General features: G+C 30.8%; 1 protein-coding gene across 1 annotated transcript; it reads left to right on the top strand.

Moving 5' to 3' along the window:
* LOC129913221 (ETV5-related protein Ets96B) lies at positions 1–22,601 on the top strand (the record flags this gene model as incomplete). Its single annotated transcript, XM_055991780.1, has 6 exons — positions 1–271; positions 7,016–7,195; positions 14,368–14,446; positions 14,621–14,667; positions 21,540–22,032; positions 22,108–22,601. Coding segments are annotated over 6 exons (1,470 nt in total), but the record flags the coding sequence as incomplete, so codon positions are not given.
* Positions 22,602–23,193: the final 592 nt, after the last annotated feature.

Here is a 23,193-nt window from a genome sequence, read left to right on the forward strand (position 1 = left end):
AAACAGCAGGGATACACAAACAGCAACAACGGCAGTGGCAATATCCATCAAGTTACAATACCCAGTTCGAACCACCTGCTGACAAGTGAAGAATCCTTACATCCCTCACCCACAGTGACAATTACGAGTTCGCTGAGTAAAAAGGAAAATAGTCTTGTGGGTCCAGCCGAGGCACTTACCCCCGCTCAATTACTACAAACAACCCCAAAAGTGTCATGTTGTAGCTTGGTTGCGACGACCTCGACGACATCATCATCATCGGCATGTTCTGGTATGTAGCTAATTTTTTGTGTTTTTTCAATTTTTATATTTTTCTTTTGACTTTATATTGGTGTGAAAGGGAATACGATTGAAAAGCTAAGATAAAGTTAGTAGAGTTGTCTAGTTTCTGTAATTGCTGAGATTGAGTACTTGAAATGTGGGAGTGGGAACAAATAAAATATGCATTATTTAACAAAAAAAGGTCTTACTCACTTTTTTTCAAATCATTGGAAATCACACTCAATTAAATCCTTGAACAACCCAAAATATTATTTTAATTGATATTCGCGTTATAGCTATTAGTCAATAAACTTTGTTGAGCAGTGAGCCAAACCGGTAGAAGTAAGTTTTGGTATAGTTGCCAATTTGTATTACCCGAATATTTCAGTCGTTTGGTGATCTTATAGTACCTACAGGTAAAATAGGCATTTATAAAAAAAAAATTGTTCCACTCATAAAAATTGGCAAAAAGTTTACTTTTGGGATAAGAACCAAGTACAAAAAAAAGTCTATAAAAAAAAGTTGGATGGAAGGGTGTTTTTTCGCGGACAAGAGGGAGGCGGTGAAGGTCAAAAATATACCTACTGAAAAAAATTGTTTGTTAAATATCATCATATGACACATGTTTTCAAGGTATTTTTTGATGCTGAATCTAATGACATAAAAATAAAGTCAATACGATTGCTCTAAGAAAAGTTATTTCCGATTAAAAACCAGAGTGCTTGTTTTTTGACCTCAACAGGTAAAATATAACCGAAACCCATGTGAAAAACATGCTAAACTGACAAAATTTGGGATGAAGGTTTAAGATAAAATAGGGACAAAGGATTCATAAAGTTTTTAAAAATATTTTGGGTGAAAGGGTGTTTTTTTGATAGGTTAAGTTGTGTGTGAGAAAGGTATCATAACAGCTTATTTATATTTTATTAATTTTTAAAACTTGGTGAAATAGTTTTGGTTGGTATAAGAATTAAGAATCTATATAAAGTAAAAAATTATTTTGAGTGAAAGGGTGTTTTTTTTCAAGAAATGATGAAATTCGGAATTAGTAGCACAAAAACTGGGAACAAATTGTTACACCAATGTAAATTGGTAAAAATGTTTCATTTATAACAGAAAGCAAGAACTCAAAAAGTCTATACAAATATGTTAGGTTAAAGGGTGTTTTTTTGGGAAATAGGGAAAAATCCGCGATAAGTCCGATAAAATCAATGGTATAAATGGTACCCTTACGAAATTCATTAAATATGTTCTCTTTCAAATGGATACTACGAATAATGTAAGTCTATAAATGTTTTTTATGTGAAAGGGTGTTTTTTTTTTAGAAGTAAAGAAAATATGGGTTTATTTGAAAAAGTGTGAAATACTAGAGTAATATTAGTGCTACCCTATTGAAATTTAGCAATTATGTTACTTTTAAGATAAGAAACAAGAATCTTAAGTCAGTATAAGTTCAAGTGACCTCAACTCTAAAAATTTATAAAGCGCTTCGCCCAGGTACGACAGTGGGCTCATCAGTTAGATCTGTCGTACCCTTACTAAGACGCCTTATTTTAGTCGATGTTTACCGACACTATATAAAACTCACAGCATGAATATAATGTGAATTATAATATTCTAAGGGAATTTGTTTAAATTCAGACACTTAGAAAATGTATGCCCGTGCCCCGTGGTCTGAATTTAAACAAATTCCCTTAGAATATTATAATTCACAGTATATTCATGCTGTGAGTTTTATATAGTGTCGGTAAACATCGACTAAAATAAGGCGTCTTATTAAGGGTACGACAGATCTAACTGATGAGCCCACTGTCGTACCTGGGCGAAACGCTTTATACATTTTTGGAGTTGAGGTCACTTGAACTTATATTGAATTATATTCAATCACTCCACTTAAAATAAAAATAATTTTAATAATTTTTTATTATTTTTGTTATTTTTTTCTTCGTTAAGAATCTTAAGTGTCTATAAAAATATCATGGTCAACAGGGTGTTTTTTTGAGTGAAAACAAAAATGATGGGTCACCCTAATGAAATATGGTAAAAACATTGATTTTGGGATAGAAAGCAAGAATAAAGAGTTTTCATAAAAAAAAATTTGGTGAAAACTATTTCACCAAGTTTTAAAAATTAATAAAATATAAGTTAGCTGTTATGATACCTTTCTCACACACAACTTAACCTATCAAAAAAACACCCTTTCACCTAAAATATTTTTGAAAACTTTATGAATCCTTTGTCCCTATTTTATCTTAAACCTTCATCCCAAATTTTGTCAGTGTAGCATGTTTTTCACATGGGTTTCGGTTATATTTTACCTGTTGAGGTCAAAAAACAAGCACCCTGGTTTTTAATCGGAAATAACTCTCTTAGAGCAATCGTATTGACTTTATTTTTATGTCATTAGATTCAACATCAAAAAATACCTTGAAAACATGTGTCATATGATGATATTCAACAAACAATTTTTTTCAGTATATTTTTGACCTTCACCGCCTCCCTCTTGTCCGCGAAAAAACACCCTTCCACCCAACTTTTTTTATAGACTTTTTTTGTACTTGGTTCTTATCCCAAAAGCAAACTTTTTGCCAATTTTTATGAGTGGAACTATTTTTTTTTTTTATTTCTTGATTTTATGTACTATTTTACCTGTAGGTACTATTAGTTCATAAATAAAGGCTTGGCCACATCGGAGGGTATGCGGTATAGCGGTAACGATATTTGTACTAAAAAAATTCCACACCTGAACGTTGATGTGTCAGTTTGGAATTTTTTTCATACAAGTACCCTCACCGCTACCCGTACCGCTACCGCATACCCTCCAGTGTGGCCAAGCCTTAATAGTTGTTGAAAAAAGCGATGAATAAAGGCCTTGAAGTAAATAACATGTCCAACACACACTTGGACAGACAGTGTATTTAGGTTTTCACGTCGAAAATATTAGTCACATTTTTCTAACCTAGACATTTAATCACTTTCCGACCCAGAGAAACTGGAATTATTTTTAAAAAAATGGATAAAACGGGTAGTGAGGATACAAATACATACAAATTAAATTGTATAATTTTTCTGCCCTGATCTTCTAAAGCAGTAACTACAGAACGTCAAACGCTGGACATAAAGTGTTCAAAATTTGAATGTGAAAATTAATTGCTTTTCATTTGTAGAAAATGAAGAATTTAAAGGGGGAGGGAAATAGGGCTCAACCGTAGTGAAAAAGGGTTCAATCGTGAGGAAGAGCAATACTCCAATTTATATTTTTATATATTACACTTCAAGGAACGATAAAATGCAAAGAAAGTCTTGTAAATAACACTGATATGCAAGGAAATTCGGCTTTGAACTAAACCCTTTTTTCTAAAGGATTTTCGTGTTCTAATAATGTTACAACTGCTTCGACGCTAACACCGAAACAAGTCAAAAACACGGTTTTTGGCTACTTTTGAGAGGGATTTACATCACCCTTATTTTTTTTTTTTTGGAAAAAAATCTTCGCAATCTCAAAAAGCTATATTTTATCATTTTAAATAGTAATTGTTTTCTTTTCAAGATAATTTTTTTTTAAATATATTAGATATAGGAATTTATGAATTACATAACTTAAAGTCAATTAAAATTACATTTTTAAAGATATAATTCTTCTTCAAAGGTGAATTCATCCCAATTTCTTTACACGTTATTTGTATATTGATACTAATAAAAATTGCAATTTTCCGACACAGTTCAATATTGAAAAAAAAAAAACATTTAGAGCTTACAATTTCTTATGGAGACATTCCAAAATTTGGTACAGTAATAAAATTTAGCAAGAACGAAATTCAAGAATTGAATGAGGTTATTCCAAATTCTATCCTTACTTAGTTCATTGAAGGGTGTTTTAACATACTTTATTCCCGCTTCCCAGAAACAAAATAAAGGAAGATTATGTACTATGTTATTGTGCTGCTGACATTAGGGAGAGTGGCCTGAATGCATTTTATTTCATTTGTTTGTTTCAGAAGTTTTCTTTGCGATCAAATTCGAATATGATTTTATCAAGATCCTCCTTTTTACAAGACTGTATCAGCTTGGTCGGTTGTGCTGCAAAGATGATATTTTTGACGTGACAGTTTCTTCAAAAGAAAAATACGGAAATTACGATTTGTTGACGATAAGTTTTGCAATTTGGGTTTTTTGTCGTGGATTATATATTAGTTTGAGTTTATAAATTTATGGTCAGCTGTAACAGGTCTTTTTTCGGTGAAAAATGACAGGTTAAGTTTTTGCCGTTAAAAAATCGAAAGACGACAAACCCAAGGTATTCTATTTTGGGAGAGGTTGTACAATGAGGAGACATTTTGATAGTTAAACTTATTTTTTTTTTTCATTGTCAAGACTAGGGATACTGTAGAATAGAACTTCTTTTACGACTTCTTTGATATCGCTTAAAATATTCTTTCCAAGAAAAAATAATTACAAGAAACAACAAAACGATTGGAGTTTAATTTTTCATTTATTCTATCTCTTATTTTGATAGTAAAATATTAAACTCTGATAGAATCGCTGATTGCATATAATTAGATGGAATCACAAATTTTGCAATGCTATAAGAATACTTACTGTGCAGCATCATTTGAGTTAATCATCCATATTTGTTTTCGTTCATTTCACTAAAGAAACCAATGCCTTATTATAATAAGCACTGCCAAAACTACACTAAGCCTAAATAATGTCCCTCATCATCTACTAAAACAAAAGTGAAAAAATACTTCTGCCCTTAGGTTCAGATTTTTTTTTCAATTTGTAATAGAGAATTATTTTTTTTTATTATTTATATTTAATTTTTTACGTAAATAGTAGAGTAACTAAAGCAAATTATTAGGGAACCCGGCCGAACAGCTCTGATTTTGACGATTTTTTTTTCAAACGTAGGTAATTAAAAATACTTTAAAGTCTATAGATTAAAAATTGCTGGTGTTGCCGCATTGTTTTTTTAAATTAAAATTAATTTTTTTTAACAAAACCATTTTTTTTTGCTTAAATTTCATAAAACAAATGATAGCAAAAGACTCTCTAGGTAATTTAAGGAAATATATAAAAGGCAGTAAAGGACAATCTTCCATCTTTTAAGCGATAAATGCAATTTCCTAACATTCTGACCTCAATTTCAATTTGTAATAGAGAATCATTTTTTTTTATTATTTATATTTAATTTTTTACGTAACTAAAGCAAATTATTAGGGAACCCGGCCGAACAGCTCTGATTTTGACGATTTTTTTTTTCAAACGTAGGTAATTAAAAATACTTTAAAGTCTATAGATTAAAAATTGCCGGTGTTGCCGCATTGTTTTTTAAAATTAAAATTAATTTTTTTTAACAAAACCATTTTTTTTGCTTAAATTTCATAAAAAAAATGATAGCAAAAGACTTTCTAGGTAATTTAAGGAAAATATATAAAAGGCAGTGAGGGACAATCTTCCATCGTTTAAGCGATAAATGCAATTTTCTAACATTCTGACCTCAAACACAAAAAAAATATTTTGAAAACAACGGCAACACCTACAATATTTTAAAATACATTTTTGAAAAGCCAAAAGCTCATTCTTATCTCTTAAATTTAAATCCACTAAATTTAATCAAGACTTTTTGAAAAAATGGTCCTCAAACTCAGAATTTAAAAAAAAAATGTTATTAGAAAAATTTAAAATGAGTTTTTTCCAAACTTTGAATTTATTTAAAAAAAATTTTTGGCCATAAATATTATCAGTTGAATTTCGAAGCAAAAAAGGTAAAATATATCACACTTTTGAAAAAAAAAATTAAAAATTACTTCAATTTCAATGTTTTTTTTTATTAAAACTGAATTGAAATTGCATTGAAATAATTAATTTTTCGCAAAGACTGTGGTAAATAGGAATTTTTTATTTTTGCTATTTAACTTTCAACAGTAAGAGTTATTAAATGAATAAAAAATAATTTTATGTTTAGATGTTGAACTTTAAAAAAAAAAATAAGTTACATTTTTTTTCAAAACTTTTATTAAGAAAAGTTCTTCGAAAATGAAATACTTTTTAATTTTTTTCATAAACCGTAATACATATTGACATTTCCTTTTATAATTTGAAATCATAATAAATGCGGCCAAAAAAATTTGAAAATAAATGCATTTTATATTACGACCAAGTTTAAAAAACGACATGTTAAAATTTTTTCAATAATTTTTTTTTTTCAAAAATCTGAGTTCAATTACCATTCTTTCAACAGCCGTTCATTCAATTAACTTATTTTTATTTTACATATATGACTAAGCTTCTAGCTTTTAAAAAATGTATATTTGAATATTGTAGGTGTTGTTGTTGTGTTCAAATATTTTTTTTTGTGTTTGAAGTCAATTAATAAGAAAATTGCATCTATCGCTTGAACTATGGAAGACTGTCCCTCACTCCCATATATTTTTTTTCCTTGAATTTCCTAGACAATCTTTTGGCATCAATTAATTTATGAAATTTAAGAAAAACTTTTGAAAAAAATTTGTTTTTGTTCACAAAAATCTTCAATTAAATTTAAAAAATCAAAACGGCAACACCGGCAATTTTTTATCTATAGACTTTAAAGTATTTTTAATTACCGACGTTTTAAAAAAAAGATCATCAAAATCTAAGCTGTTCGGCCGGGTTCCCTAATATTGCCAATTTTTGAGCTTTAGTTACTCCACTAAAAGTCGCGGTCGTTAAGCATCAACTAAATGCCTTAATTTTATAAATGTTCTTTCAGATTTACAACGTGATAGCTGGTTTCATACGCATCATCACCATTCACACCCGCACCACCATCATCACCACCATCACCATCATCCGCAGCTGGAAGATCTCGTTTATCCAGGACAATCTCACCATCATCCCTGCAAATTCGGATTAGAATCCTCCGAAGGCTATTTAAACTCAAGGTATAATGGTAAGCGTGTGTATTAATAAAGCGTTAAGGTTTGCTCTCCCATAATATCTATGTTTGTAGATAAACAATATTGATAAACCCTATAGACTTTGATAAACTAATTAAGAAGTGTGTTCAAACAAAAGCCAGTCGAAGCTCCCATACCAAAATAATGCATATACTGGTTGTATGCTAAGTTGTTTGTTTTAGTTTTGGCAGAAAACTTATGAGCTCTGAAATATTTGATGCCATGGGCTGTTTGCCTCCGAAAAAAAAATACTAATATTTTGATATAAATTAATTTGATAGATATTGAAGAGATAATAAAGATTTAATATGATTATATGAGGAACCAGTACTCGTCTATATTTGCTCATGAACCATGATGTACCTCTTCATGTGATTTTTCATATCCGGTAGATATTTTTATAATATTCGATTCGAACCTTTTCTATAATCTAATCACAACAAAAACATTACTGTTAAAAAAAGAGCCAAGTTCTCCTATGTTGAAATTATGCTACCACAAAAAGTACTGAAATGTAAAAGTGTACAAAGTTCTAAAGCTTGGCTTTAAATTTGTATAAATAAAATTTTGGTTGTTCCCTTGGCAATTAAACTTTAAATTACCGATTTTTAAAGCTATTTGAAAAATTCCCAAGTAAACAACCAAAATTTTATTTATACAAATTTAAAGCCAAGCTTTAGAACTTTGTACACTTTTACATTTCAGTACTTTTTGTGCTAGCATAATTTCAACATAGGAGAATAGGAGGAGCTGTAGAAATTAAAATCTCTATAATTGATGAAAATTCAGATAAAATGGGCGGTTACCATGCCCCTTTGTCTAAAATTCTCAAATTTAAAATTTTTTCTTTTGTAAACTACTAGATCTAACATTTTACCAAGTTTCAAGATTCTACGATAATCAGAAGTGCTCTAAAATATTAGATGTAAATTAAGCGAAAATGGGCGGTTACCACGCCCCTAGCTGAAATTCTCAGATATTAAATGCCCTGTTTGACCCTTGGGTTTTAAATTCAATATGATATGACTAGACTAAGGCTAGGCGCACACATGCGATTTTGATCGCGCGATTATTCAGTCGCAAATTAGATGATAAGAATTTTTAATGACTGTAGACACAATTTTCAAATTTTTAATCGCGGGAAGCATGTGTGTGCACAGGCATTGAAATCCTTGGGATCCATTTTTGCGGGACTAAAATCGCATGTGTGTGCCTGGCCTAACAAAACATAATGTAATGGCCTATTTGTACAACATTTTAATGCAACACTTTCTTAATCCAAAAACAAATATTTTAGCTCCTAATTGACTAGTTTTTTTCTGCTGAAGTTACTAATTAATTTTAATGTTTATTTAAAATTTTAGTTTTATTAAATTATATTTATTTTACGTTTGAATTTAAGAAATTTATCACAACATTTAAAAGATTTAATTAGAGACGCGTTTCGGATATTTGTCATCCATCATCGGGCTTAATTTGTTAACTTATCTAGTCAGCAAATTAAGCCAGATGATGGATGACAAATATCCGAAATGCGTCGCTAATTAAAACTTTTTAGTTGTGATAAATTTAAACATAAAATTAATATAATTTTAAATAAAACCAAAAGTTTAATTATTTTAATTTTTTTAAATATTTTTAAATTTTTATTTTATTACTACACACATTCATATATCAGTACCTGGGTGACCGAGCTTTGCTCGGTATCCTTAAATGTTATAACTTTCAGTGAAAAAATTCAAATGTAAACAGCAATTTTTTGGAGTGGGTTTGAGTTTGCAATGACCAGTTTTTTCGCGGGTTACAAAACACCACATTCCCACTTTATAATCCAGTTTATTTAAGTTTGAATATACGATCAGCAATGAATAGAAGGGTTACAGGAATCTGCATTACCGAAAATGCTTACAGCAATGAGATCTGTTTTTGTTCAAACTTTAATTTTCGGGTCAGAAAGTTTTGGATGGTGAATATAAAGTTAAGCTTTTTTTCAAGTTTAGCCTTGTATGAAGAAATACTATTTTTATCCCTGTTTTTTTTTTTTCTGTATCAGTGGATGCTTTGCTCCTTTCTTTTTTTTACTTAGGTATACAGGGTGTCCCAAAAGTAATGGATCAAACGAAATATGCTGATTTGGGAACTTAAGGGCTCTCAGAATTTGGAACCTTGTTCATCCCGAATCCTTACGGTTTTTGATTTAATGCAATTCTTGTGAAATTTCGAAAAATCCCTACTTGGCAACAGTATTCTGCTTCCTGCGGCCATTAATCAATAATCGCAAAATATTACAATTTTAATTCAAGAAAACAGGATTTTTCAGAACAAAAAACAACCAACTGAAAAACCCTGTTTTGTTGAATTCAATTTGTAATATTTTGCGATCTAACTGCAACTTTGGAAACTTTTATACTTTTTTGAAAACTACAATAAGAGGGCAACTTTTTAAAATAATAAACCATTCTCACACCGAAAAATTTTTTTTGTTAGAAATAGATTTTTTATAAAACTTGAAACTGTTAGTTAATTTGTAGCGAAATGGCGTATGGAATAAAAAATATTTTGATTAATTAATTGTTCCTAATTATTTGACAATGTCGTAAAAGAATTTAAAAAAAACAAAAATTAATAATGGGCGCAAGAAGCAGAGTACTGTTGCCAAGTAGGAATTTTTCGAAATTTCACAAGAATTGCATTAAATCGAAAACCGTAAGGATTTGGGATGAACAAGTTACCAAATTCTGAGAGCCCTTAAGTTCACCAATTAGCATATTTCGTTTGATCCATTACTTTTGGGACACCCTGTATATTATAAGATTGACATTAGGTCAACGGTGTTGCTTTTTGTGAGTTATTTTATTCTTATACGTTAACAATAGTCGCATTAAAACGAAAAAAAACGTAAAACAAAGATAATTAGTGATACCAAATCAACAAATTACTTAAAAGTTTCAATACATGATCAAAAAAGTCATGATCTAAAAAATGTTGTTTAGTTATTGTAACAAAAAGAAAAAGAACAATGTGTAACACATGGAATCATCCCTCAAAAATTTATTGAAATCGTTGAATCTGTCTCCGCTAAAAAAAAACTAATATAAGAGAAAATACTTCCAAAATGTTGTATTTACCTAGAGGACCAAACCCTCAAAATTTCATCGAAATCTTTAAGGTTGTTACCAAAAAAAAATTCTATGTTTAAAAAGTGGGCTTGGCAGTGGGCGGATTTTTCCAAAAAAAAACTTCCAAAACTTTTTACTTTCTTAGATAAACAAACCCTGAAAATTTCATCGAAATCGTTAGAGCCGTTCCCGAAAAAAACTTATATGTTAAAAAAGTGGGCGTGGCAGTGGGCGGATTTTTCCAAAAATACTTCCAAAACTTTTTACTCGCTTAGATGAACAAACCCTGAAAATTTCATCGAAATCGTTAGAGCCGTTTCCGAGATCCCAATTTTATATATATTTATATATATATAAACAATTTTAGCTCGTTTAAAGTTATAAGATAAGATTTACACATAACATGAAGACAACAACACAAAATAAAATAATATCTTATACTTATATCATAGTACATAGTATTATGGTTCTTTTCTCCGATGAGACTTGAGTGAGCTTAAATTCAAAGGATCGAATGAAAAGTGTGCGGGAAGATATTTGAAGTCTGTCTTTCAATTCCCTAACACTTTAAGGGTGGGTTTAAAACTTTTTCTATACCTACTTTAAGGGCCCAAAAATACCATTCAGTCTTATGACTCGTCAACAATTTATTATGATGGACGATAATGCATGCACAACCTCATAACTTTTAATTGAATTTTAACATTATTGCCGATGGCTCAAAACTTTTGAAGTTCTGTTTTAACTGTTTATATAAAGATCTTAAGGTGTAATAAATACTATTATTATACATTGAAATACAAAAATATCTTAATTTCGACCTGGAATGGCCGAAATTAATTGAAATTGATACACATCATTAGTTTTTCATAAAGCGGTCACTTATTTATCTTTCCGAAAGGAATTTCGGCAAAAATCCGTATGTGCATATTGCATTCACGAATCACGAGATTCTCAATCCTCTCATTGCCTGTTCCAAACGAGATAAGCTTTGGCAATCTCCTTAGGCGATCCGTACTAATTTTCTTTTTGAAAATAATACAACCAAGGAAAGTTTTTGTAATTTTAAAAGGAAATTTTATAAACTCTCTTCGATAACGGCCAAAAAATTTGGAGAAAAAGAATAGTTCTTCCCATTATTCGGTAAAACATAATTTTAGAATTCCAATTTTGAACGTAAAAGTTCTGTAAGTTTGACATTTTTTACAAGCTTTCAAAAATTTATAAAAATAAAACACCCTCAAAACTAACCCAAACAAAATAGCTGTTTTTCAAAAATTTATATTTTAAAAATAAGAGCCCTGGAAACAAATCTGTGCCAGACCTCTAATTTTTTTTTGTTATCTTTCCATTGTTGACTTTAGTTTCTGTAAAAAAAATTTCACCTAGCTTTAATAACCCCTTGCATTTTTTAAAAAAACCTTTCATAACTCAGTGTTTAACTTTTTTTTTAAATTTGTATTACTAATTTCCATAAATTACACTGGTTTACAAGGGTTTTGTTGCCGAAACAAAAATATACTTTGCTGAAGGTTTTCGGTGTGCTGAACTCGATATTACCGTTAGAAAATGCAAAAAAACGTTTTTTTGAGTTCTTCGGACCTTATTCTTTTGTATAAGGAAAATTGTTTGAGCATATATAGTAACGGTTTCTATAAGAACTCTTTCGATACCTGTTTAAATCTTTTCAATATCTTTTGTATTGCCCGAGATTTCTTAAACTGAAGTCAGTGGGTTTGGCTTCATATATCATAAAGAAGATATGACGTTATAAAATTTATAAAAATACCAAACAACTGAGGATATCTCGGGCAGTAAAAAAGATATCGGAAAGATTTAAACAGATTTAAAAAGGTGGTAAATAGTTCTTATAAAAACCGTTACTAAATATGCTCAAACAATTTTCCATATATAAAAGAATAAGGTCCGAAGTGCTGCATTTTCTAACGGTAATATTTCAAAAACGGGAGCTGATTAATTTTTTTTGATTTCGGGTTCGAATTCAGCACACAGAAAACCTTCAGAAAAGTATATATTTGTTTCGGCAACAAAAAAAAGTTTAATTTTGTTAACCAGTGTTATCTATGGATTAAAAAAAAAGTCAACTCCCTACAACTTACCGTTGAGAAAATAATTTGTTTTTACCATGCCTTTTTACCCCCATTTACCCTATATCTCGATTAAATTATAAAAAACCACGAAGCTAGTAATAAATCTGTTATACTCGGCCAGCAAAACTTTGAGCTATTGAACCATGAGAATGGCTTAAAGTCAACCAAAATCTAGTTGCTGAAATCCGAGATGAATTGTAAAGGCTGTTTGTATTTTTTTAATGGAATTTAAACCAAGACAAGCCGAATGCCCAGAAAATAGTTTTTTTTTTCAGAGAAAAAACATTTAAATTTTTGAAATTAAAAAACGTCATACTAAGTTTGGGGTTGGCTAAAAAAATCATATTTGCTGTTTACGATTAGGGCTGTAAAAGTAACGACAAAATGAGTACCCGCATGTATACGTTACTTTTGATATTAGTACCCGCATCAATAATATCGTTACTCGTTACTTTCGTATGTTTCGCATTTTTTGCATATTTCGTGTGTTTCGCATGTTTCGTTACTTTCGTTGCTTTCGCATGCTTCGTGTGTTTCGTACATTTCGTATATTTCGTGTATTTGATACGTTTCGTATTTTTGGTATTTTAAGTATGTTTCGTACATTGGTATAAGGGTGTAAAAATTTTTTTTTGAAAAAAAACCAAAAACAATTTCTATAATCTAAGCTACATTTTAAGGTCATAAACATTAAAACTAGTTGCGGCATTCTCATGTAATAAGAGTTTAAAGGTAGCTATATTGATTTTTTTTCGTTTTTTTTTTAATCAAACGTAGAAACTTTTTTGATTTTTTTCCAAATTTTTAGACAAAACTTTTGTAATTTTTTGTTTATATTCTTTCAGTAATCTTATCACAATTCTTTAGATACCTTTATTTCAAAAGTGCAACTCGCAGATCTCGAAATATTAACACTTCAATACAACCATGTCGAACAATTTTTCATTTATTTTTTCTATTGAGAGTGATTTTCAAACCTCGTTTTCTCTGCTTTTTTTTGTGTTGAAAATTTTGCACCGAAAATAAACTAATTTTTTGAAAAACCAAAAACCTTTTGTACATTCTTAAGCTAAATATCAATACCATTAACACCAAGGCCATAAACAGATTGGTTGCGTCGTGGATATGCATATTTCGGCCAAATAGAGAAAATACAAATACGTCTCTTCTGATATTTCTGTATAAATTATCGATAACACAATGATTATTGAACCTTGGAACTACTGTTTTAATCGAGACAAAAGTAAACTCCAGATAATTATCTGCAGTTAGCATTCTGACTATGGTTACGATACCGACACGAGATGCGAAATGCGACAAATTGAGTGTATCACTTCATTTCGTATCTCTTACATCGGATTTAGTATTGAAACTGGAATCGCGTCGTTACTCGTATGTTTCGTATCTCGTACGTTTTGTATGTTTCGTTACTTCAGTACCCAGTAACGAAACATACGAGTAACGATACTGTTTAGAAAGTAACGTTTCGTTACTCGTTACTGAAGTGAATACCCGCATTTTAATAACGAATACATACGATTTGCTACAGCTCTATTTACGATTGATGTCTATTAAACGATATAATGTCTTTTATTTTAATCGATTCTGATAAATTTTTTGGGTATTATGAGTCAACCCACTGAATGCTCCAACTCTACATACCTACCAAAACCTACTTTCTTATAGAAATTCCATAACGAAACAACAATCAAATCAATTTTCCCCCGATCAAAATCCATAAAACGTCTGCTATTGAGTTGCAATTTGCAAAGTATTCATCGCGCTATTAACATACCCCCAAAAAACCTATAGCACGTGTTACTTCATTTTAAAGCTAACTCATATATATCTTCTTCTTATTTTTTTCTTCTTCTTCATCTATTTTCCATTAATAAAAAAATAAAATAAAAACCATCATATTGCAACATCATATAGCTAACGTCAAAGGAGTTCGTAATGAAAGAACATCATCTTTTTTCGACATACCTGCTGTGACGCATCCCTATTGCTACAGGTAAGCAAAAGCATCAGTTTTTATAATAAGATTTCCCGAAGATTTTACGCACAGCTTCGGCTTTTTGTGTCTGTTAAATGCTTTTTTATTTAAGATCAAAAAAGTAGTGCGGTTTTGAAATCATAATAATAACATGTTTTTTTTTCTCTCTCTCTCGATTTTTTTTTTATACAGATTCCCATCAGCAACTCCAACTGGGATGTTAAAGAAGACCGATGATGGTAAGATTGATTTTGATATCAAATAGGATTTTTATGAGCTTTTTATTTTTCGATTAAAAGCAAACATGTTTTTCATGAAAGTTGTTTAAAACCTTAGGCCGAAGAACAAATTTGCATAAATATCTTATTGATGAGAAGTGAAAAAAAAATGCTCTTTAAGTTTCCTTGCACGTATTTGAGCGATGATAGCATCAAGTATCTGCAAATAAAAATCAATCAGATTAATAAAAAATTGAATAAAGTAATCCCTAATGAAGTTTATCAGCGGAAAAGCGACTTTCGTTGTCGGAAACCACTAATCCACTCACGATAAAGGTGATATGCTCGCAGGTACATATTAATCAAAAAGTACTGAAGTTTTTTTCAATACTCACGATTTTTTTTAATATTGTTATAAATTTCATATTCAATTTGTGCGTGCAACTTATTATGAATACAAACAATCATTTGTTACCAGTAAAAGTAAGTCATCGCGGGTATTCAGCATCCGCAATGGTTATAATGATATGTACACTGCGCGTCACTTGAATAGAAACAACATTTTGTCTTTAGAAATTAGCGATTGGCGCTTTGGTGAGGTAACTTAGTAGATTTTTGGTTTTGCATTTTCAAAGAGGAACTTTTAACAAACATGTTGTAAAAACAAAAAACCCAAAACAGAAACCGTATGGCTACTAGTTGCGTTTTTTCGCATAACTTCACAAAAAACAGTATTTTTTTTTTGCGTCACTTGAATAGAAACAAGCTCTTAAATTAGATAAAAATGATGAAAAATCATGGACAACACTAATTTTAGTAAAGCAGTATTAAAATTTGACATTATTTGCACATTATATCCAATTGTGGGCTACGAGCTACCATTAAGCACCACAGAAAATGCATAAATAGAATTTAATATTGAAAATGCACTTGTACTGTACACAATCGTGGAGCTAATTGAAGAAAGTGATAAAAGTGTTTGGTAACTTCTTACAAATGAAGAAAATGACATTTTCTACAATTTAAGGATTGAATAAGTGAAATAAACTTAAATAAACGTCCGGAATGCATCTGTTTTGTTTCTTTTGCCTTGTTTTTCTGGAACTATTCTTGTGCAATCTCTAAGACGGTTGTTTTTCCACGTTCCTAAACTTCCCAAGAGCTTCTACCATTATTTCTTTGTAAAAGTTTGCATCTTTTTTCGAAGCGTGAAGCTTCAATTTTGCTATTGCACATCATAAAGAAAAGCGTATTACTATAACACATTTTAGTGCCCTTTGGTGGCTATGCGATAAAAGTTATTCTTTCATAACCCAATAAAATACGACTAATATTAAAGAGGTCCATCTGAGTTGGTATGTTTTCCTTTGAAAAACCACTCTTTACCTCACTTCTTTTCAGTTCGAATGCAACTATAAAATAGTTAACTTTTTTGTAATCTTAGTAGAACTTAAAATGTTGTTATTTTGCATTTTGAGGCTTTTTTAATGTTGTGCACCTTTTATAACTTCCATGATGGAACAAACCAACACATTATCATCGCACTAACACCACGTTTTTGACCGATTTTAGCGGCAAAGTGAAGGAAATTGCAGCTAGTTTTAAAATTATTTTTTCTCTGCTCTTGATTTGGGTCTCGCCTGTCTTATTTTTACTTGCGATATAGGTACTATAGGGCAAGTTTAGGATTCGTAAAAAAATTCGAACTCGAGATAACAATTTTACATGACATTACAATGATGGAGAATGCCAAAAAAGTGGGTCCGGCAATTCTGTCTGTCTGTCTGTCTGTCTGTCTGTCTGTCTGTCTGTAAGAACCTCGAGCTACAGCCTAAGCTACTGAAGCGATTTTCTTCAAACTCGGTAGTTAACAGTTTTGAGTGATTCCCTAGAGGAGAAATTGAAGTTTTTTTTTTAGGACCAAAACTAACGGTACCTGTCATACAACGGAAACAGAAAAGTTGATTTATTTCAAAAACGGCTCTAACGATTTTGAGTAAAATTTTTCTGCTTACTGTTACAGATAAGAGCCTCCTTTGACAATAAAAAAAATATTTTTTGTACCGTTATTAACGGTACCTGCCATAGAACGGTTTTTTTGATTTATGAATTTCTCATAAACGACAAAACAGATTTCGACCAAATTTTTAATACAGAAACGTTTAAACAATCATTATTTTAAAAAAATTAAAATTTTTCAAAAAACACATTTTTGGATTTTTAAAAAATATTTCAAAATTTTTTTTTGAAAAATCAATTTTTTGGAAACGAGTTGGTGAAAAAATTTGAAATTTTGTTTTTATGTGTAAATTAATTATTTATTCAAAATTGCATATCAATTTTTTTTTTGAAAAATGCTAGAAAATTTTTATATATAAAAAATTATTTTTTTAAAAAACGGCTCTAACGATTTTCGAAAATTTTTTTCTAAAAATTCCTTTTTATACTAGAAATAAAATGGCATACTTTGTTTTTTGTAAAAGATCATTTAAAACGGTATTTAATTATTTATAAAAACGGATTTTATTTTTTTTTGTACCACTAACGAAATTCCGTGAAAATATCAAATTTTAAATTTTCCCTTATTTCGTTCAATGAAAAACTTTAACATTAGAGTAACTTTTACCATAAGAGCAAGTACGTGCGACCCCAGTCGTGCAATTTATTTTTATTCAATCACTAGTTTACGATATGTTAAAAATATTCTCATCCAAATTTGGCAAATTTTCCAATATCTTTCGCGATTTTGCATAGTGCAAGTGCATTTCCAATGTTAGCTTCTATTTATGCATTTTCTGGGGTGCCTAATGGTAGCTCGTAGCCCATAATTGGTTATAATGTGCAAACAATGTCAAATTTTAATATTGCTTTACTAAATTAGTGTTGTCCATGATTTTTCATTAAAAAAAAACACTGTTTTTTGTGAAGTTATGCGAAAAAACGCAACTAGTAGCCATACGGTTTCTGTTTTGGGTTTTTTGTTTTTACAACATTGTTTGTTAAAAGTTCCTCTTTGAAAATGCAAAACCAAAAATCTACTAAGTTACCTCACCAAAGCTCCAATCGCTTTTTTCTAGAGAAAAATTGTTGTTTCTATTCAAGTGAAGCGCAGTGTATCTATCAGGTACACTCCGAGTCACTCGATTAAATTTGACAATAAATAAATACATTTGCAACTCGATACATTGAACGAAAAATTAAAGCCTTTGTTGACTCGAAACAAAACGGTCTAGATTAGACTGATTCAAAAAATTTTTTTTTTTTTTTTCAAAGCATTGTTGAAAATATTGTTGGAAATGACGAAAAAAAATACTGTAAAAGTTTCAGCCCTTAATGTTAACATTTAGTACCGCCGCATCGCAAATTTCTATTTCCCATACGATTTGTATGGGAAAGATTGTGTATTTGTGTTTATAATTTTTTATCTTTTTAATGGTTCATCCAAAAGGCTTGACAAAATTATTTTCTTTTATGAAATTGTCCGCTCTACAAAAAAGCTCTTATTAATTTTTTTGATTTACCCCCGCGTTTCGAAGTTATTCAACTTTAAAATATAAAAAGTAGTTTTTTCTCATTTTTTTCCGATTTTTTGACGAAATTATTAGGTTTTTCAAAAAATTTGGCAAAATTTTCAAATATTTGTATTCTATGTTGTGTTTTGGTTTCAAATATCCTTTTATATAACTCTCAAACCCCTAATACTATCATATTATATTTCTTCAATAAATTCGAATTATTCATTTTTTCAACTAAAAATTATTTTAATCAATTTTTCGCGTCTGTTTTTTTTTAAATTTTATAAATGCAATTTTGTAGAGCATTCAATTTTATACAAGAAAATGATTAAATCTATCCTTTTTGATGAACCATTAGAAAGATAAAAAATTCTAAACACAAATACACAATCTTTCCCATACAAATCGTATGGGAAATAGAAATTTGCGATGCGGCGGTACTAAATGTTAACATTAAGGGCTGAAACTTTTACAGTATATTTTTTCGTCATTTCCAACAATATTTTCAACAATGCTTTGAACAAAAAAAAAAATTTTTTTTGAATCAGTCTAGTATAGATAATGATATCAAAAATGAAGAGTTTCTGGAAATTTTTTTTTGAAAATCTGTGGAAACCAGCTATTGCGAAAACTGCTTTCAATCACTCTGCTCTTCCACTCCAATATAGCTGCTCACTGCTCAGTCGGGCAGATTGCGCAGCTGCAGAACTCGCAAGGAAATCTGTTGGGAGTCATACGAAATTCATAAAAAAAAAAAATATCACCATGAGACTAAATCTCCAAATTGGATAAAATCTCCAAAGAAACAATTTTATTTGCCAAAATCTCCAAGAAATCTCCAAATCTCCAATGCCCAGTTTCGTCTACTTACACCGCTGCTCTTGTGGCAGAGACATAACATTCTTTTACCGTTATTACATGATAACGATTGTGTTTCTGAAGAAAAAATTATGAATCCTCTTGAAAATTGTCAAAAGTATTCATAAACGGAAGTGTCTGTTGTGTTTCATAAGATCAAATAAAAACCTAATTTATAAATGGACCAGCCAATCATTTTCATTAAAAAAAAAAAAAAAAACAAATTATTATGTCCAAAACAAATATGTTCAAATATGCGATTAAATGGCATGATTACTAATTAAACATATTTTTTTGGAGATTTTGACTTGGAGATTTTTGCTATGGGGAGAATCCCCTTTGGAGATTTCGCCGCTGGAGATTTTGGGTTTACGGATTTTAGTTTGGGGATTATGTCTTGGGGAAAACGTCAACAACCCAAATTTATTTGACTCTTGATTCGATGTTTCTATTGTTAATAAATGTAAATACCTATTGTAAAAAAAAATTGGATTCTAATGACACTGAAAATTTCTACATAGTGATTTTGAGATAATAATAATAATGATGAGCTTAAATTTAAATTTTTCGTATAAAGGGGGCTCTAAAAATGTGCCATTAGGTGCTTCAATATTTGTTGTTTTAATTACATTTATGTAGTTGAAAAGAAATTGATTTTTACTACAGAGAAAGGTTTTTAAAACATGGTTTATGAAATATAATGTAAAATTGAGTAATTTCGTAACCTGTTTTGGACACGCAGTGTTTTACAGTCGTTATTTTCGGTCAAAGCACTGAAAGGATAGGTTTTTGGACTATGCTAAAACGTAGTCTACTAACTATTAATTTAAGAGTATTAATTAAACATCTCTTATCTTTTAAAAAATCATCACTTTACTGCTTTAAAAAATACAAATTGAGTTCTGAAAAGGCACAAAAATTAAATAATATAGAAAAAATACCTAATAAAAATATTCGGATCTTTTAGGAAAAACATTTTTATTTTCGTTATTTTTAGAATATTGTCAACAATGTTATACAATTTTGAAAAGAAAATTGCCGCAATGACATAGTGCATTTTTTTTACACTACGGTTCATTGAATTCGGGTCATGTACAATTTTTGAGTACCTACTTAGTTGGGCAAAAAAGTGATATTTGCTTTAAAACTGATGAGTCTGAGTGAAAATTTTTGAATGCGTTTTTGAGCAGGTTTATTCAAGGTTCCGTAGGAAAATTGAGAAAACCTAAAATTTGTAGTCACAGCATATTAAAAACCGTCACAGGGTGACCATTTTTTTCGATTTTTTTTCGAATGCCCATAACTCACAAAGTATATTGCTACAATTGTTTTAAATTATTTTTCTGATAACAACTGTCACCACCTACCCTATCTACTGTTTTCGTTTCGACGTTGGCTTTTGGGACACCCTGTATATCTATTGGCTTCACCTTAAATTAAGTCGATTTTAAAATCATAGCACTTTTTTTTAATTTTGAAGAAAGGAGATGTACTAACAGTACATTATGTTTTATTTTTGTTTTAAATCGAGCTTTCGCTAAATTCGGGTCTATTACTATGGGCCAATACTGAAATAGGAAATAGAACATTTTGAGTTATTTCATGGTTAAAGATTTAAATATGTTTTTAGCCATTTTGAGTAATGAAAAAAAGAAGACATAAATCAGATAAAAACGACTTAAAAAATTAACCATTTACAAGAAAAATTAGAACTCAATCTAATGACATTGATTTTTCGAAAACAAGGATAACATTTAACCATTCTTAAAAGTATCAAAAACTCTCAGCAAGGGTGGTATTTTCAACAGCATATCTGTGTGTATAAAGTTTTGGGGGAAGTAAAAAAGAACATCATCATCCTCATAGGTATGATGAATACTTACCCAGCCAACAAAAAACAAACAGGTATTTGAAAGCAAGCAGACATTCCCTTATTGCTATACCATAAGCTAGAGAGCAGCTATTAGATTATGCAAGCAACAATCCTTTTTGAATTATTAACGTCTTGTTATGATGATGGATTGTTGTATGTTTTGTTGTTTTATATGAGTAAGGGGGTTGGTTGTCAGTGATCATTTAATAATGCAACACTGCTAAATACCTCGACCTATTAAACAAAACAAGTCCTTGGGCATTAGTTCGTCATGTTTCATTGACTACTCTGAAGATTAAATCAAAGCAATATAAATTCATTCTCATAAAAGTGTTGTTGTGAATTCATTCAGTTGTAATGAGAAGGCTAATTGACGTGGGTCATGAACCGAATCTGAATCCCCTAAGCTATCATTCTCCAGAGACAATATCTCTTCTTTTTTGGGAGATGATGATACTTTTCTGAAATGAAATTAAATAAATCATGGGGCTGATAAAGATTTGGTATTGTATTGTTTTTTAGATATTTAAGTCGTTTTCGATGATTTTTTTTTGGAATCTTAAGAATTTTTCAGTGACTTTTCTTTAAAAACAAAGCCTTTAAGGATCCATCAGAATACATAAACGTTTTCAATCATTTCTTTCAAGGTACCAATTTGGATGTGTCCTTCGGAAGCAACTCCCCCACATCACTGTCAATGTCCCACCATTTCCATCATCATACAAAAATTGAACATCCTGATTCAACTACAGCGACGACAACTGTAGCGACGTCAGTTAACAACAATTTGAACTCCTTACATCCTTCTGCCCATCTGACAACCGCGAATGCCGCCGCCGCCAAATCGTCTGAAAATAGTTACCCGTCCTACAATAGCGGATATAATATTCAACGAGTTGGCGAATCCTCGACTGTGAGTTCGTCTGAAAATGAAATTAAATATGAAAACGCCTACAACCCTTCTGCGTATACATTGCGTCCAGTCGAGTCTTCCCTCGTCAGCTCCACAGAGTCCGAGATAAAATTCGAAAATCTATATACAAGCTGTAATCCAATATCGGGTAATACAATCAACCAACGACGTGGTTCCCTGCAATTGTGGCAGTTCCTAGTTGCATTATTGGATGAACCTTCAACCAGGTAAATAAGGAAGGGGGAGAATTTCTTTTTCGAATATTAAAAATGTTTTGCTTCTTTTTTTTTATATTCACAAAGTTCTAGTTGCATTGCATGGACTGGACGAGGAATGGAGTTTAAGCTAATTGAACCGGAAGAGGTTGCCCGTCGATGGGGAATACAAAAGAATCGACCAGCCATGAATTATGACAAGTTGTCCCGCAGTCTACGATATTACTACGAGAAGGGAATAATGCAAAAAGTCAACGGAGAACGATATGTTTATAGATTTGTCTGTGATCCTGAGGCATTGTTTAACATGGCTTACGGGCATCTTAATGCGAAGGGACAGTGCGAGAGTCATTTTATGACTGCCGCTGGTGTGAAGTCATCAGCCAATTCTCTGGATCACATGCATTTGGGCAGGGAGCTCGAACATTCGGATGTTAAGTCAGTGGAGTCTCTTTATTATGGAGAGACTTTGCAAAATAAGTACTAGATTTGTAATGAAATGTAATAGATTTTGTGAAAATGATAAGTTTTATAAAAGAAGAAAGGACGCAGTTGGAAATAAATGTTAGTGTTAATTTTAATTAATTTTGGTTATGTAGTAAAGATTGCATTCGTTTTTAGTTTTCTTCCAAAAATTTCCTAGAAGACTTGAAGTTTTCATAGATTTTAATGTCAGGCACCCAAAATGGTTGCCGGTTGGACAAAAGATCATCGAAAAGAGAAGCCATTGTGGACTGTATAGACAGCAATCCACGTCAACAATGACTGTTGATTGTTTTATAGCCAACACCTACCTCTCCGCGTACATCATCAACGCTAACCTTTTTCTTATCATCTTCCAGCATAGCATAGTCAACATACAAAGTTTGAGAATTTTAGCTGTGTGGCTCATCCATCAGATTCAGACCATCTTTCTGTAGACCTAATCCGGAGTTTCCGAGGCAAAAGGACGTGTCTCCAATATAAAGAGGAAATAAGTTAGTCCATCCAAGAAGCTCAAAATAGTCAAATGGACCGGGGAGAGTCTCCAACTTTATTTTGAAAAAGCTGCCGAACATCGCCATCTTCCTATTGACAGTCATCTTCAACAACAGCGATTTTTCTGCCAACGAAAAAACCAGCTAGGATTGTTCCAGTGCCTAAGAAGGCGGACAGACAAACCGTGGAATAATT

This window comes from Episyrphus balteatus, chromosome 3, assembly GCF_945859705.1.
Source record: "Episyrphus balteatus chromosome 3, idEpiBalt1.1, whole genome shotgun sequence".
Lineage (NCBI taxonomy): Eukaryota > Metazoa > Arthropoda > Insecta > Diptera > Syrphidae > Episyrphus > Episyrphus balteatus.